At 31.5% G+C, this 16492-nt stretch overlaps 4 protein-coding genes across 5 annotated transcripts; 1 reads left to right on the top strand and 3 right to left on the bottom strand.

Annotated features, from left to right (window-relative positions):
* Positions 1-1301: 1301 nt before the first annotated feature.
* LOC143422400 (uncharacterized) lies at positions 1302-2356 on the bottom strand. Its single transcript, XM_076892996.1, has 4 exons — positions 2339-2356; positions 1991-2212; positions 1688-1894; positions 1302-1603 (listed from the first exon to the last, which is right to left on the bottom strand). Exons 2-4 carry the CDS (start codon positions 2007-2009, stop codon positions 1452-1454), a joined length of 378 nt encoding a protein of 125 aa, XP_076749111.1. The 5' UTR covers positions 2010-2212; positions 2339-2356; the 3' UTR covers positions 1302-1451.
* A 935-nt stretch (positions 2357-3291) lies between these two features.
* On the top strand, positions 3292-6355 carry LOC143433485 (uncharacterized). The gene is made up of 5 exons (XM_076910822.1): positions 3292-3342; positions 3417-3470; positions 3628-5710; positions 5804-5859; positions 6093-6355. Exons 1-5 carry the CDS (start codon positions 3292-3294, stop codon positions 6111-6113), a joined length of 2265 nt encoding a protein of 754 aa, XP_076766937.1. The 3' UTR covers positions 6114-6355.
* Positions 6220-8181, bottom strand: LOC143422395 (uncharacterized). The gene is made up of 4 exons (XM_076892991.1): positions 7721-8181; positions 6979-7475; positions 6709-6900; positions 6220-6642 (listed from the first exon to the last, which is right to left on the bottom strand). Exons 1-4 carry the CDS (start codon positions 7972-7974, stop codon positions 6395-6397), a joined length of 1191 nt encoding a protein of 396 aa, XP_076749106.1. The 5' UTR covers positions 7975-8181; the 3' UTR covers positions 6220-6394.
* Positions 8182-8356: 175 nt separating this feature from the next.
* Positions 8357-16035, bottom strand: LOC143422464 (uncharacterized). 2 transcript variants are annotated; one of them, XM_076893115.1, is made up of 12 exons: positions 15872-16035; positions 15131-15205; positions 14451-14650; positions 14259-14326; positions 14099-14176; positions 11844-12310; positions 10976-11135; positions 10706-10870; positions 10127-10621; positions 9898-10033; positions 9587-9809; positions 8357-9502 (listed from the first exon to the last, which is right to left on the bottom strand). In XM_076893115.1, exons 2-12 carry the CDS (start codon positions 15154-15156, stop codon positions 8956-8958), a joined length of 2565 nt encoding a protein of 854 aa, XP_076749230.1. In that variant the 5' UTR covers positions 15157-15205; positions 15872-16035; the 3' UTR covers positions 8357-8955. The 2 variants fall into 2 exon arrangements, with proteins under 2 accessions (XP_076749230.1, XP_076749232.1); XM_076893117.1 differs by having other exon boundaries at positions 10976-11132.
* Between the last annotated feature and the right edge of the window lie 457 nt (positions 16036-16492).

Below are 16492 nucleotides of genomic sequence, written 5' to 3'. Positions count from 1 at the left end.
TGTTCCATTTGTCTCTCAGACTATTCGTTTAATGAAATATGATGAAATGGTACAATTAAAATCTAGCGTAGTGTCTCCCATTAATAAGTTTATAATTATCGTTGAAGTAGATCTTTTTAAAGGAAAATTAATTTAATTAAGAAATAGAAACAAAGATTTGCTAGATATTAATTGTACTGAAACCAATCAACCCGGACAACGTGAATACGGCTAACATTTTACATCATAGTAATGCAACGATTCTCATCGTCGACCGTTTCGATCTTTAATCAAATTCCTGAATAATCGAGTAAATGAATGATCGGGCGGGTCAATAGTGTAAGTGAAATCTGTTAGCTTACGTTGTGTACGCGATATGGGCTGATTGGCAGTGGGCGAACAATTGACCCTCTCGTTAACTCGTGCCAATAGGGATGAATTGTTATCAACGTGCTTCTACGCATACATAATCAATTGGCCCTTTCCATGTACGAGTAAGGCGTGCAAATATTTCGTATTGTAGATTTAGTAATATCTAAATTAATGTAACGAACGACAAACAGCGAAGGACTCGTGTATATTTTCGCTACGCAGTGAAAACACTCAATTCCAGTAATAAGCCTTCACTGTTCGACATCATTTGAACAGTGATCATAACCCCGATGCAATTCGACGAATCGACATATCTTATTGTATTTTTAAATAAAAACAAAATTAGCAAATATGAAAATTTTTTAAACTTTTCTAGTATAAACAACGTAACAATAAGATAACTAAACGTTCTAAGTTTATATTTCTTTTAATAAAAATAAGATATACTTATTGCATACTTAAGTTCTCTTAATATATCGATAAGGAAACAATCGTTAAAATTGATTGTTAACTTCATCAGCTAAGTCTGGAAGGAGATAATTTATCAATTACATATAAATATTTTTTAAAAATAATAAACTCTAAAAAACACTATGGTGAGAAATAATAAATGATCAAGTATTAGACAGACATTTATAATGAATAAATAGATAAAAAGATACTTAATAAACATACATATCTTAAACACGTATTTAAGAAAGCAACTCTGAAAAATAGATCTAACTGCTCACAAAACAAATAATTTCAAATCACTATAGGTGTCATACATAAATAAAAATGAAGTGCAGAGTAACTAATTAGCAATGTTTAATATGAACTAGAAGCACAGATAGTGCATCAAGTGTGACAAGACAAATACAGAAAATAAAACTAATACTGGATAAAACTAAATATATACTAATAATAAACATATTTTCCAATAAAAAGTATCAATGTTAGATTTCAAGTATTTTATATGTAATGTGATTCAGACACTAACTTTTAATAATAAACGCTTTAATCTTATAATAAAATGTTTCAATATTACACACAATTATTTGTCTTAACCTTAACAGATTCCAGTATTGATTTTATGATATATATTTAAAATATTTATATTGTTATTTTGTATTTAAGTAATATTTAAGAAAAATATACCTGAGCTTACAAAGAAATGCAGTTACATCTGAAACTTCTGACTCGTTAGAAAAGTTAACTAACTCTTTGAGGTCGTTCAAATGTTCTGTTTTAAGCGTTGGTTGAATTTCTTCCACTGAAAAATATAAAACTATTATACATGTTCAGTTTAATTTTAAGTAATGCATTAACCATTTTTAAAAATACATATATATCATACCTTTCCATTTATTATTGCAATTAAATAAATACACAAAATATTTATCTTTTGTAGCAGTATCGTGTATAAAAAAATCAATTTTAATTTGTTCACTTTCCTTACTATTAATTAATTGTATATGAAAGTCTAAATTTTGTTTATAAGTATAACAGGCATGTTTGATAGCATTCCAAGTTAATATCTTCTTTTCTTTCCTTTTCTCTGATTCTAGAAACAACATTTTTATAAGTTATAGATGAAATGTGTCATTTCTACAATGCTTGTTAAATATATTGATTACAATTACGTATAAGTAACATATACCTTGTTGTAGGTCTACCATTTCAAGAGACAAGTTATCTCTCTTTGATCTTGCATCGTTAATTTCTTCTTCCAATTTTTCTTGCTGTTTGACTGCATTGATAATCTTTTTATCCACAATTTTCTGCTGTAATTTTATTCCATCTACTTCGCATTGTAAGGTCTCAATTTCTTGCTGTAATTCTGATATCTTATTAACACTTTCTGTTCTCTTCCCTATACATTCTGAAAAAAAATTTGATTTCATTTAAGAGTGTAATAAAATGTTATGCAAACATACGATGACGTTTGATATTAAATTATTTGACGAGTCTGTTCGAGATAGATAAATTTTCGTGAATTAATTAAAACCTGATACAGAACGCAAGCATATATAATTTAAGCTTCTTGGTTTATCAAATATTTCATGCACATACCAACTTCGTATGCAGTTGCATCTTCCACTTTAGCGGCAATTTTTTCACGAAAATTGGAACAATATGACATCAACTTTTGCAACACACTAAAGTCTCTGTTCTGAAGAACGTGTACAATGTCACAACTAAATTCTTCCATTGTCAATGTATCATTTTTTTATGTCAATACTACGAATTACTTTTTCATCCAAATCGTAACGGTTTTAACGTGTTTACTAGCAGAACCGTTTGATTCGAAGCGACAGTGTTACCAACGAATCAGACAAATGTTACTAGCTAATACTAACATATAATTGACTGAATAACATCACAATATTTATATTTAAATTATGAACTATTATAACTACGCTTACATTTATATAAAATAACTATAACTAATTAAGTTTTATGTAAAAAATATTACTTGCTACAGCATTGTAAAGATATGTATTCGTTGCAATGCGGCTACGCATTGTCTGAAGTTGACTGATAACGATGTACAAATTGAATGAATCACAAAGGTAAGGAAATTTGAACAGTAAATAATTGTAACAATAACTAAGCATTATGAAAATTATAAGCCTTTTGACGTGTACACACACACACACACACACACACACATACATACGCTCACACATGCGCGAACTGTTCAATGTTCATCCCGTTTACTGATTATCATATAAAAGAAAGTTAACGAGTTATTTGAATTAGATAGCAAAGTGTAAAATTTGTAGATCGCAATACTGAACAAATATTATGATGGGTTCAAATTTTTCTGACGCTTTCATAAGATCACTTTTAATTTACACAGATGTTAAGTCATCGTGTCATGGTATTCGTATATAAGTTGCGATCAGATTTGAATTGCAGCTTATATCTTCGAAAAATTTATCCACATTAAGTAGGAAAATGTTTAAATTGTTACCAGTCTTCGTCATTCTCGGCATTGTTGCCGTTTTAGTACGTACAAGTTATTTCACTTAAAGTATTTGTTTTGCACTTTAAAATTATTTTTATATTATTGTTTAATACAGGCTGTGCCATATGATTCAGAGGATGAATTAAAGAAGGTACCTCTTGCTCTTAGGGTACGTATCGATCATTCTTTCACATACGAAATTACCAAAAATCTTTAAAGCTTATAAGGAAGATTTAAAGTTAAATAACGCATCGTATTTAACTTTTAATAAGTACATTAACATTTTTCCAAAATTTTAATAACGATTTGAACAAATTGATACCTAGTACCGTCGTTTCTTGGATGACTCGCAAGAAGGAAGCGATGAGAGTAACAACGGGAACAGTGATAGTGACAATGGAAGTAATGAGAGTAATAGTCAAAGCGACGAAGGTAACGGTGGAAGTAGCGAAAGCAATGAAAGCAATGACAATAGCAACAGGAATACACCAAACGTCCAAGCCTCTAAAGTTGTCGACGACTTGGAACAGCTTGTCGAATCCGTGAAGCATATGCTTGAGAACGAGCTACAGATAGTCGCGAACCAGTCTTCGCATATCTGGCAAGATGTGAAACAAAGGATCGAAGGAGCACAAGAACGGTCCAAAGGTATTTTCCACAATGCAACTAACACTTTGGAAAATACCGTAAACAATCTTAAGTACAAAACCATCAACGTAATCCAACATGTCAGAGATGTTTCACGAAAGGAATTGCAGGCAATTAATCAGACGCTTTCTAACGTTTCCGAAGACTTGAAACAACATCTAATATCTAACGCTGTGCAAGATGCTAAGAAAAAACTCGAACAGCTCATTCAAAACGGCGTTGAGGCGCTGAAGAACGCGAGCCAGACCTTAGAAGATGCAGTACATCAAAGAGAACAGACAATCGGTAAGATTGTTAACAACGTGAATAATGCTGCGTCCAATGAACTGCAACAGATCAAGGAGAAGAGCTCGGATATTTTACAAAACGCAAAACAAGATTTACAATCGATGAAAGTGGACGCAGATCAAATCGCAAACAGTGTGAAAAATTCGTTGACCGATCTTGAGAACGAAACTCAACAAGTTCTTGACAAAGTTGCGGAAACCGTGAAAGAGAAGATAGAGGAAACGAAACAAAATGCCACTAACATTTTAAATGAAATGAAGGAGACCATTAATGCCACGGTATCTAATATCGAAAAAGAAGCGCAAAAAATCGTAGAAGATGCTAAAGAGGATACCGAGGAGGTCAAGAACGAAGTTTCTAAGCTCACAGAAGAACTATCTCAGGCCGCCAGCGAAGTTGCTTGTGCTTTGATAAAGGCTGGGAAAGATGTTAAAGATCAACTTGAACAGGTTACCGCAAATGCCGTTAAAGTTATAAATCAAATAAAAGATACAGTTTCGAGTGCCTTTGGAAAATTGATGGATACGGTATCAAACATTATTAGCAATTTCAAAGACGACGTTCAACACATTCAGTCTGATAGTATAGCGTTTTTAAAAAATGTAACACATAAAGTCGAACAGAACGTGAAAAAAGCAGAAAAGGATGTTTCCAATCTCGTAGCTAATGTTAAGAACAAAATTCAAGAGAAACTGAACGAAATTCAGAGAAAGGTAAATGGAAAAAGAGGAATAACATTGCAGAAGAAACAAATTATCAGACACAGAATACACGAAGTCGCTAGAAACATTAGCAATACTCTTGGCAACGTGGAGAACGAGTTAATACACTCGTTGGGAAAAGTTGAAAACAGAGTTTCCAAGCTTATTGACAACGTGAAAAATATTGCGAAAGATAGTGTAAACGATGTTATACACAAATCTGCCGAAATTGTAGGAAACACAGAAAACACTTTCGATAATGTTAAACGTAGAACAAGCATTGCCTTGAATAAAACATTGTCCGCAATGAAGAAAGATATCGATCAACTTTTAAATAATTCTAAAAGACCTATGAATGATATAGCTGACGATATTAGACATGTTATTTCTAATATTGTCCATAATGTTATACATGACGCATTACAAATATTACAAAAACCTATTATAATCGCAAGAGATGTAAGACAAATACTTGAACATATTGCAGAAGATTTAGGCTCTTTGGTACATGATATGGCAAAGAATATTCACCGTATCTTTGGTGACATTCTTGGAGACGCTATTACTCTCGTTGAACATGCGATTAGAGATATTCACAACATCATTTTTGATATTGCCCATAACATAAGACATACCATAAAAGATGGAGTGAATGACGCGAGGCAGAATGTACAACATGTAATCGGTGGTGTTCATAACGCAGTCCATGACATTGTAAATAATGTGAACGCAGCTAGACAAGATGCGAGAAAAAATGTTAAAAATATTATAGGTAACATGAATAAAACTTGATTGCAAATTATTAATTATTATGAGATGTTAAGTTAAAGAAATGTAAATAAATCGTAAATAATTTTTGTCTCAGGTGATGTAAGAGATGGAGTAAGAAATACAATTGGTGATATTCTTCATGGACCTAGGGTAAATTCAATATCAATTTTTTGATTAATAAGATTTAGTTATAAATCAAGATAGTTGGATATTATCAAAATGTATGATAATATCCAAATATTTGAAATGAAACTTTATTTCATTTCTATTTTATAATTATTAAATATATATATATATATATATATATATATATATATATATATATATATTTATTTATTTATTTATTTATTCATTTATTTATATTTATATATATTTATGTTTAGTTATTTCCATTTGGCGCCTAAAACGAAAAACACAAGCAATGGATTGCTTCATCTTAGGTGGAACTAGAAAATGAACAATTGAAAATTACTGAACAAATTGAAGTAGTTTTGAATGCATAAACAAGTGGTAACAGAAAAGAATCAAGCATGTGGAATCAAGATTTTTAGAATGTATACTATGATTCCATTTAAATTAAAAAGATATATATGTTATTGCTAATATAAGTGAAATGTTATTTGTGTGTATCAATAAAAACGAGAGAACTAAAACTGTCTGATCTGATAATATACATAAATTCCAATTACTGAAACATGATATTAGATTGTGATTCTGATGATTGTATATCAGTCCAGCAAGCTATTTCTGTCATTTCCAAATTACCATCTTCTGTCAATGTTAAAATTTGTTTTTCAGTATTATCTTTAAGTTTCATAGTTAAATCTGTATCAGAATTTGATATCATCATTGAAGGATGCTCTGGAGTTTCATTAATTTCAACTGGTTGCAAAACACGTACATATATTGATTGACCAGCTGCAGAAGTATTATCTATAATTCAAAAATATTTTTGTAACTACACATTGTTCAACTGAACAATAAACTTTGAATTCTTACCAGAAGTTAAAATATTTTGCACTGCATAATTTTCTGTACTTGATAATCTTATTATAGGTATATTTTCACTGTGATTTGAAATTTGTGATTGTGAATATGTTTCAATAGTCATAATCGGTACATTTTGCTGTATATTTTTCTCTAAAATTGGAATATTCAGCAAAGCTTCATCGATATCTTTTAAAGAGGAGTCTGAAAAATACTTACAATGTAATCTATTAAAAGGTAAAAAATGTATCTATCTTGTAAAATGAAAATTGTTAAAGGAACCTGCTCGCTTGTTATCAATTTTAATTTCATTACTTATATGTTCCTTTATATTACAATTATGCAATTTTTGTTGACTTTCAGAAACCTGTATACCACACTTGTCGCAAAATATTTTCTGTTTAATATGATCCTTAATATGGTGAACCATGAATGAATTATGGAGTGTAGTATACTGGCATTTGTCACATTGCAACCAAATGTTATTCTTTTTATGTTTGAGTTTATCAGTAGCATCAGAAGATAGTAAATCTCCTTTCCGGCGCTGACAATTAGTAACATTCTGACTGACACACTTTGTGATTTGTGGTGGTTGGAAACGTTTCTGTTTCTCACTGTTACTAAGAAGTTCTCCCTCTTCTAATGAGTATTTTTTTTCCAAAAATCTCAAAACATTATCACGTACATTACACATTTCAGCATCTAGTCTATCGAGCATATTAATAAGATTAGCACAACTTCGACAAATTACATCATCTTCTGATATTACTATCATATATCTGTATTGTACAAAAAGGATAAAATTGGAATTGGTTTCTAAAACAAATAACACTTAACAAAATCAAAGTTCTTGTTTGTACAGTGATTGAAAAAATTTAAGTTTCAATTGAAATCTACCAAAATTTGAACTTGGTATCGCACAGAAAAAAGTATTATCAAACAGTTCATCAGACAATTCCATGGGTAAGTGTTTACAGAGTACAAATTTTTTAATCACTGTGCAAATATTGTAACTATATATTACCTTTCGCCAACTAATTCTCCAAGCTTTTCAACTACTTTAGTTCTCGATGTTTGTGTTCTACACGTAGCTAACGCATAATGACGTCCTTGGATTTTTACATCGCATACGAAGCATTGTAAGTCTTTTAAGACATTTGAACCGTTACAGTCATTGCCGTTATTGGAAACATTTACATTTATACAATTATCGACAATATTTTCGGTGCAAATGTCATGTCGTTGTCCTACTGACAACATTGGTGTTATACTTGCCATTAGATTAATAACAATAACTAAATTTAGTTTGTAAGGTATCAAAGGTTAGGATATAAAACAGAGGATGTAAGTTGCTTCAACTGCAAAAAATTAATACGAGAAATAAAAGATTTACAGTTTAGTATTATAAATATTACTCTATACTTTTCTTTTTCATATTTTATAATATAATGCTAAAACAAATGTAACACACATTAGACCCCTTTCACAAACTTACTAACTGATCTCTTTCCCTCTCATGCCATCTTGTGAAGATTAGTCAAAATAATTTTTTACTAGTTAAATGATACGAATATTGTCTCTTTCTGTTTCTAATTTCATGTTACAATAAAACGATTATTTAATTGAATACGGGGTAGGAGATAAAACGTTATATAATAATATTTATTATTATTATTATCTATAAATGACAAGTTCATTGATTTTGTTATACGTTCATTTATATTTATGATTAGAAATAGATATTTTTGTTGTTTTCCAAAGATTTTTCCACATCAAACTTGTGATGCACAAATAACCGCTACTTTTACACAACTATACTTAACATGCTTATACGAGTAATTTTCCTTTACAGTTCTTGTTAACATTAATGTCACTAAATGTGCGTACATAGTGACTTCTTGAATTACAAAGGAATTGAACATCGTGAAGTTGATATCATGTGTACATTTCAAGCATGTCCAATAATTAAGTAGATACAATTTAAATCTTGTGATATACTTATAACTTTGTACGAAATTAACATTGTTTAAATCACACATTTTTACAACATTTTTACAATAAATCGAGAACAAAGTATAATATTGTACATAGGTTCTTTTCAGCTTGATTCAAAATAAATGTTAACCATACAGACCTTTTCAGAGATAAGTCCCCTGTACAATTTCTATAGTTTGCAAAGTTCTATCCATTTCATATTTGTAAAGAGGAAATAAAAATTACATTAGGATATGATTGAAACGTACTAATAATTCTTGGACTTTACATATCTATCTTTTCAAGTTTTACTTTCACTTCCTTTTTTATGTTTTCTTTCTCATCTACTTCATTCTTTTCGTTATCCCTCTCTTTGTCCTTGCCAGAATGTTGTTGTTTCTTATCTGAATTACGGAAACGATCATAACGAGAATCTTCATCGTCGCTAGATTTGCCCCCTGCTGCTTCTCTTAAAATATCCCCCAAATCTTTATCGACATCGTCCCACAACTTATCGCCACTATCGCCTGGATAATCATCATCATCCTCTTCTTCCGCTTGTCCATTTTTGTTGTCTTTTATATTTTTCTCAACCTCAACAGTAATCTTCTGTTCGGTCGCTTTACTGGATTCAGTAATATTAGTGCCATCAGTTGTAGTTACTGTTAATGTATTATTTGCAGACGGTGGTTCAGAATTAGTTGGAGATTTAACATTTTCTGTACTATTTACAGCATTTGGTGTAGAAGTGTTATTGGTAGATGACGATGATTGCAGATGTATTCTTTCTGCTTGCCTTCGCAATGCTTTATCATCATTATCACGTACATATCTATATAATGCATTAAATTCAATAATCAATATCTATCTAAGGAAAGAAAATACATTTATGAAAATAATTGATTTAAATGTATACCGTTTAAGATGACTTCTTGTTGAACAATGAAGTGCTATCGCCCTTTCACTGTTTTCACTACGCGGTAGATATACTTTACACAATTCACAGAACTGAACTTCGACACGTTTTATGTACTCAGCCCCAACTTTGATCATTTGTTTGTTTTTAGGCTTTTTTTCAGCATCATTTGTGCCTTCGCTCTCTGTTTTTTCTTTCTTTTTCTCGGGAGATTCTTCATCTTCTGTTACAAATTATGTTTATGTAGTAATTCTTATACGATTGTACATAAAAAGAATATTTATACCAATTTTTAAGTTTAGTAATCTTACCGTCAACATCACCAACGGAGTCTAAAGTCATGAAATTATCGAGATTAACTTCCTTGTCATCCTCCTCGGGTCCACTTGAATCCGCTTCCGCTTCACCATTGCTAGCATTCATTCTTTCTTTCAATGCGCTTTTCCTCTAAAAGTTATGTACATAAATTTTATATATAAACACGAAGTGTGTTAAAAGTTCAACAAGTAGTTTAAAAAAATCATTCGCTAGAAACAGTACCTTAATATGATCCAAAGAGCACATGTGAGTTTCAAAGAGCATTGGTGATCGGAATTGAATGCGACAAGTACGGCAGAACGGTGTGAGGAATCGTTTCATTTGACGATGGGAATCTGATAGCTGATGTACTGCTTTAAGAGAACGGTAATTAAGTTTACAGATCGGGCAGAACATGGTACGAGAAGGCAAAGTACCACGTGCAGCATCACGGGCCTCGACGCGTCGTTGCTCTTGTCGTTGTAAAACACGCATACGAGTCAAACTAGCTTTGTGCCGTGAGGCGATACGTCTCATTGCTGCACTATGACGTCCCGAATACAAATGCAACGAATATTCCTTGAATGTGACGCTGCGATGTGCACAATGTGGACAAGTCAGTTTAATAAATTTCCTCCCGTCTCTTCTACTAGGTAATTCCTCTGAACCAGTAGTTCTACCGTGATCTGTTTTATCATTTTCGTCTCTTTCTTCATCATCCCCATCATCCTCATCATCCTAAAAATGCAAATGTAAAAAATATTTGTTACGAAGAAAAGTTGATAGAATTTAACTAATAAAATTAATTGTAATCGGTTGTACCTCGTGTTTTCGATCATCTTCGTCTTCTTTTACTTCATCTTCTTTTTCTTCCTCGTCTTCAGTATTTTGTCTTTCCCGATCTTGTTTTTCTTTCTTTCGCTTTTCATCTTTCTTCTTTTTTTCTTCCTCTTCCTCCTCTTCTTCTTCGTCATCGCGTTCATGTGGCTGAATTAATGTCGATATATGTTATAATAAGTATTGCCATTAAATAGCACACAGTACCCATATATTGCAGAATAAGACGTAATATTATCAGCCCTATGGAGTTACCTTTTCATCATCATCCCAATTACTTTTGTTATCATCATCTTCTTCATCGTCATCGGAAAATTCAGCGTTAATAGCTTTGGTCATCTCTCTATCCTTGTCCTTCATGCTGGTTCCTGATCCTGACTCCTTTTTACTTCCGGATAGCCTAGTAGTACCGCTACTAACGACACAGCAATTTTGTTTTGACTTACATTATTTCCCTTCGTCTTGTTCTGGTTCCTTTGTCTTTCATTATATCATCGACCAAAATTTTTTCTTATAGTTGATATACAGCAAATATCGCGACAGTATTTTGTTTTTTTTTCTTTTTATCCCCCATAATGAATGCATTTCGTATTGCAATAAAGGTCTTAACTATTTCAGCCTTTTTGCTCTGCATTGTGCTCTTATATGTCGTCCGCATATTCGCGTTTTTTTTTTTTTTTTTTAAATACGTGTAAGAAACAACGTTCTTATATACTGGTTTTAATTCACCGCTATACGTGTAAGAACGATAAATAATGATCTCAGTAAAGTACAAGTATTATAGTAGTTCTCATATCAAAAGTAATTACATTGTATTTTTGATGATATACGCATTGCATTTATGCATATCAGAATCAATTCCCTTTTTATATTTTTTTATCTATTTACTTAGAACCCTGCGAAAAGTTTGCCTCTCGGCAGTAGAATATTGGTTTCGTGCGATCATTTGTGTCATTTTATGTATTTATTTTTTTTTGTTTTCTTTTACCATTTATATATCTATCATCGTCTTGACACTCAGGTCATTATAGTCAGATATAGTCAGTTCGTTTACTGACAAATAAGCAAGCAGGCTACTAGGACGGTATTTTTGCGGTTGGTAAGTGATTTATTAATTAATTACCTCCTGCGCAATTTGGTTGTGGTCATGCGCACACGCTGGATGTAGTCTCGCGATCGCGATCCTAGCAGCTTGCGTCGATAGTCGAGCGAGTGTAGAGTACGCTTGCGAGCCATGACGATGTCCGATCGAGAGCTCATGCGATGGAATCCACCCCCTCTGCCGCTGCCGCGTGTTGAAATGCGACCTCTGTAGTTTGAGCTTTGATGCGATATTCGCCCTCGGCTCGAGGTATATCTCTGAGTTGGAGGCGCCATTTCACTAATTCGAGGGGGTGGTGGAGGTGCATAGCTCCGTGATGCCGAGTGACGGTCCTCTGATCGATGATATGACGAGGCACGTTCGCTCTGTCTCTTGTCCTCATACACGGCCGAGGATGACGATCCCTTATTATCGTCATAAGGTGTTGACGCAGACGAACCACCATACGATGAAGAATACCTCTGAGAGCCGCTACCGCTACCTCCACCCTGCCAAATCAAATTCAATTGTGCTCCTTCCCATTGTATCTTTTTTTTCCTCTTTTTCCTGCCCTTTTCTCTTTTACTCTATTATACATTCCTCCCCTTTGTTCCCTCCTATTATATATTCTTTCCATACACATATATATATATATATTTTTTTTTTCTCTAATTCCATTCCAAGTCGATTCTTTTGCACTCCCTCATTTACCATTCTTTATATAGTGCCAATCGTTTAGTATAAAATCAATCCAAACTTGTACTGTATACGGTCACTACACCCATTCCCGTTGGATCACCAAAATACAGATTTACCTCGCCTAAGTTTGAAAAGCACCTAATTTATATACTTTATCTTTCATATTTCAAATACAAATATAACTTTGCATACCGCGCTTTTTTGGTATTTATTATTTATTAAAAACGATCATTAGTTTTTCAAAAAATAGAACAGCATTCATATTGATTCACTTCATAGGTACGATATCTCTGAATAGTATATCTGTGATCAGCGTTCGTTTGCTTGACGATATCAAATGAATTGAATTCTGCATGATTCTGGATTAATTGTTGATAGACCTTTCCAATTTTAATAGTATAAAGATAGATGTGTTTTTTGTATATATATGTATATATATTCATATCTGTAAAACACCCTTTCTTATAGTATTCGACGCTTCACGCACGTATACATGGATCAAGAAATCAAATAAAACTGTAGTTCTTTCGTAATAAAAAAAGTGTAAAATTGTAGTGCTTTCATAATAAAATTGTAGTTTTAATAATAGTGACATCCTTGTACACTTTTCTTTAACGGTAAAATATACGTGAAAAATACATTTTTGTGTATTTTCATTGCTTTTTGTAAAGCTTTCCAAATACATATTCAAGTTTCAACCTGTAGGTATAAGGTAGAGTTATTGTTGTATATTTAAAAAAGGTTGATATTTCTCAGTCATTTTCAATTTGAACGTAATATAGGATGTACGTCCTTTATATTGGAAAGGTCTATGATTACTTGGACGTTATTGACAATTTTATTTCATTATTCCAATGAACAGTTTTAACTGATGTAATTTAGAAAATTGTATAGAGGAGTGTTTGTTAAAATTTTTATGCGGTGCGGCTATGCAGGGATGCTTTCGACATTTCAATAACTGATCTGCATTGTGCAGAAAACTTGATCAATTGCACATATTGTTTTACATGGAGAACAATACTGATGTTATGTCAGCACTTTAAAATTCATTTCTATATATATTATGTATATATACATATATATCTATTCATCCGTTCGTTCAGATATTTTTCAAGTTTGTTCTCAATATTTAATGCAACTGTGTGCAAACGACAATTAAGTACCATCTAGGTGTGTTTCATCTTTTAATTGTGTGATGTTTTCGCAGTGTTCCACCAGTAGTGTCCCAACGCAAAAAGAATGGGTGTTCAAGTAGCCGTTGGCTCGTCGCTTGAAAGGAAAGTATGACGACTTATGAATGCCTTGCCTACAATTTTTTTTTAATTTTTTTTTAATGTAAACGTTTAGACGAGTGTCCTGAAAATATTTTTTATATGGAAACAAAAACTTCAAGCTTCTAATATCATATCAGTAGCAATCTTTCAGGACCATCGTTTGCTCATGCTATATAATTTAAAAACTTTGTGAAGCAGGGCTTTCAAGATGAAAAAATGGTTCTTGACCACAGCACGGCAGGAGATCGAAACAAATAGACTAAACACTTATTTTAAGTGTGTTATGATGAAAATACGCTACGCTTATGCTTATAAAATACATACCTGGTAGGAATCACTTCTCATCCTTTTACGAGTTGAATCACTCGACGACCGATGGTCATCTCTTCCAGAATAAGAATCCTGAACAAGAAAGATGTTTCAAATATTGGTGTCGGTTTTTACTATTATGATTGCTTTATATTTTATTTATTTATTTACTTACCCTCGGTCTTTTGTAACTATTTGAATGTTCGCCTCTCCCTCCTCTACTTGAATATCTTTCAGACCCTCCTATTGTAAATACAAATATATTTCAATAGCATTTACTATATTATTATCATAAATAAAACATTAAATTCTATCATTTTATTATTTTATGTTTATATAAATGAAATTTCAAGAAAATTAAACTAACCAGAATTATACTTTGACCGAGAATCGTAACTTGTAGTTGAATATTTAAATCTGCCTCCTCTAGATGATGAGTAACCCCCCCTGCTAGACATATTTCCTCCTGCGGAACTGTTCCATTCATTGCCACTGCCGCCTCCTCTTCCTCTATAAGAACTCCCTCCACGAGAACTAAATCCACGACCACGGGAACTCATGCTAGAGCTAAAAAAGGAGACACACAAATTATATTTTTGTTTTCGCTTTTCATGCACAGATTAATTATTAGTACAAAAACAGATATTTGTACAAACACAATCAAATAAACTATACAGTAGTCTTCCATTCATCAAAATCTATTATATAATAAAACAGTTGAAATAACTACATTGTTCGAATAATTGAATCATTTGATCAATTTTCCTTTTCATTACCCACAACTCAGAATACCCAAAAGTCGAGATTTTTTATGTGTATGCATATATTCAAATTGCTTTTTTCTAAGATCTCGGGTTCATATGGTACAAGTTATACAGGTAGAATCTTTCTTTCTTTAGTATATGTATAATAAACTATAGATCGCAACAAAATTAGTTTAGATAAATGGAATTCTATTGTGCGTAGATTTATACAAAATATGTAAATATAAATATGTAAAATCTAACATTTATATATAATTATATTTATATATAATTTGTTACCAACCTGCATTTATTGTAGCTATAACTCATAATTATGACTTATAGATGGATTATAGATGTCAGATATGATGTCAAAAGTCTATAGACAAAACAGGAATATTTATGTATCACATTAGAATATTTAATTACATTTACATGTATTATACATTTTAATACGCAATTAATTAACTTATTCAATGTTCAAATATGCTTTGCTTAATGATTTTAATGCAAGCGATTTCTCAGTACAATGTACAATATAACATTCAAGAGCATATTCATATTTAATACAATATATGTATATTAATTGGATATTTAAAGGAAATTTTAACAGAGATAGAGTTTATTCGCATAAGATGTACCTCCTTAAATAAAGAACAATTAATAATAAGAAAAAATTGAATGAAAATTATTTCCCAGTAAGTTAACAAAATATGTGAAAAATATAAATACTTCAACACAATTTTCGTTAAATAAATTTATCATGAATGTAATATGTATTGCAATTCATCCTTACTCGTGATCGTGCATGGCACTGGGTGAAGTGCTTTAACGTATAGTTACGTTTAACAAATAATATGATTATAAAACAACATAAACATTCCAATAATAAAATATAAAATTTTTTGCAAAAATTAAACATATTTTTAACGTGAAAATCAATAGTTTTCTTTATTCTCGAAAATGAATGGCTACATTTTGTGAAAATTTCGGGGCCATCGTTTATCAGAGAAAACATGTTTATATTAAATGAGATACAACTTACCGTATCAAAGCAGGTGGATTTTTCTTTATGAGATGTTAGCACAAAAAGTTATTACAGTAAAATACGAGTATTTGGCACGAAATTTCTCAGACATGCCGTAGACGCGCAATTCAGGTAAAATGTCGTCTTCCCTCTGGGTTGTGGCGTCACTCTCCTTCCAAATTCTAACGATCGTCAGGAATGGAGGAACAGAACCGGAAGTTAATTCCATCTTGTCTCATATTGATGTTTTAAGATTGTTGTACAAGTTACCTATTGAATGTAACTAATAAATACTAAATTAATATATTTCAATAGAAATTTACCATTTAACGTTATTGTAGCATCTTAACGAAATTAGTTACTGTGACTTATACTAATTTCAGTATACATTTTAAAGCAATTACATAGAAAAATTTTCAATTATTTCATGTAATATTAAAAATATTAATTACATATTTTTTACTAGACCGTTATACTTGTATTCTGTATTCTATACACGCATATATATGATAAAAGATTAATATTTTATCAAATGTTAAAGTAAAATATATGATAATTGTCTATATGATAAAAATAATAGGTTTGACAAAGGATAAAGAATTAACATATTAATTTTCTACATCATTGTGCTAGACATAA

This window comes from Xylocopa sonorina, chromosome 3 (genome assembly GCF_050948175.1).
Source record: "Xylocopa sonorina isolate GNS202 chromosome 3, iyXylSono1_principal, whole genome shotgun sequence".
Lineage (NCBI taxonomy): Eukaryota > Metazoa > Arthropoda > Insecta > Hymenoptera > Apidae > Xylocopa > Xylocopa sonorina.
This window is presented reverse-complemented; position numbering and strand designations above follow the sequence as displayed.

Coding starts and splice junctions, on each gene's coding strand:
- LOC143433485 (XM_076910822.1), top strand. CDS start 3,292: ATGTTTAAATTGTTACCAGTCTTCGTCATTCTCGGCATTGTTGCCGTT. Junction 3,343..3,416: donor TCGGCATTGTTGCCGTTTTA/GTACGTACAAGT, acceptor TGTTTAATACAG/GCTGTGCCATATGATTCAGA. Junction 5,711..5,803: donor AAATGTTAAAAATATTATAG/GTAACATGAATA, acceptor TTTTTGTCTCAG/GTGATGTAAGAGATGGAGTA.
- LOC143422400 (XM_076892996.1), bottom strand. Junction 1,604..1,687: donor TTGCAATAATAAATGGAAAG/GTATGATATATA, acceptor TATATTTTTCAG/TGGAAGAAATTCAACCAACG.
- LOC143422395 (XM_076892991.1), bottom strand. CDS start 7,974: ATGGCAAGTATAACACCAATGTTGTCAGTAGGACAACGACATGACATT. Junction 7,476..7,720: donor GGAGAATTAGTTGGCGAAAG/GTAATATATAGT, acceptor TGTACAATACAG/ATATATGATAGTAATATCAG. Junction 6,643..6,708: donor GCAAAATATTTTAACTTCTG/GTAAGAATTCAA, acceptor TTTGAATTATAG/ATAATACTTCTGCAGCTGGT.
- LOC143422464 (XM_076893115.1), bottom strand. CDS start 15,156: ATGAGTTATAGCTACAATAAATGCAG. Junction 10,034..10,126: donor GCTCTTTGGATCATATTAAG/GTACTGTTTCTA, acceptor CATAACTTTTAG/AGGAAAAGCGCATTGAAAGA. Junction 9,810..9,897: donor CTCCGTTGGTGATGTTGACG/GTAAGATTACTA, acceptor AATTTGTAACAG/AAGATGAAGAATCTCCCGAG.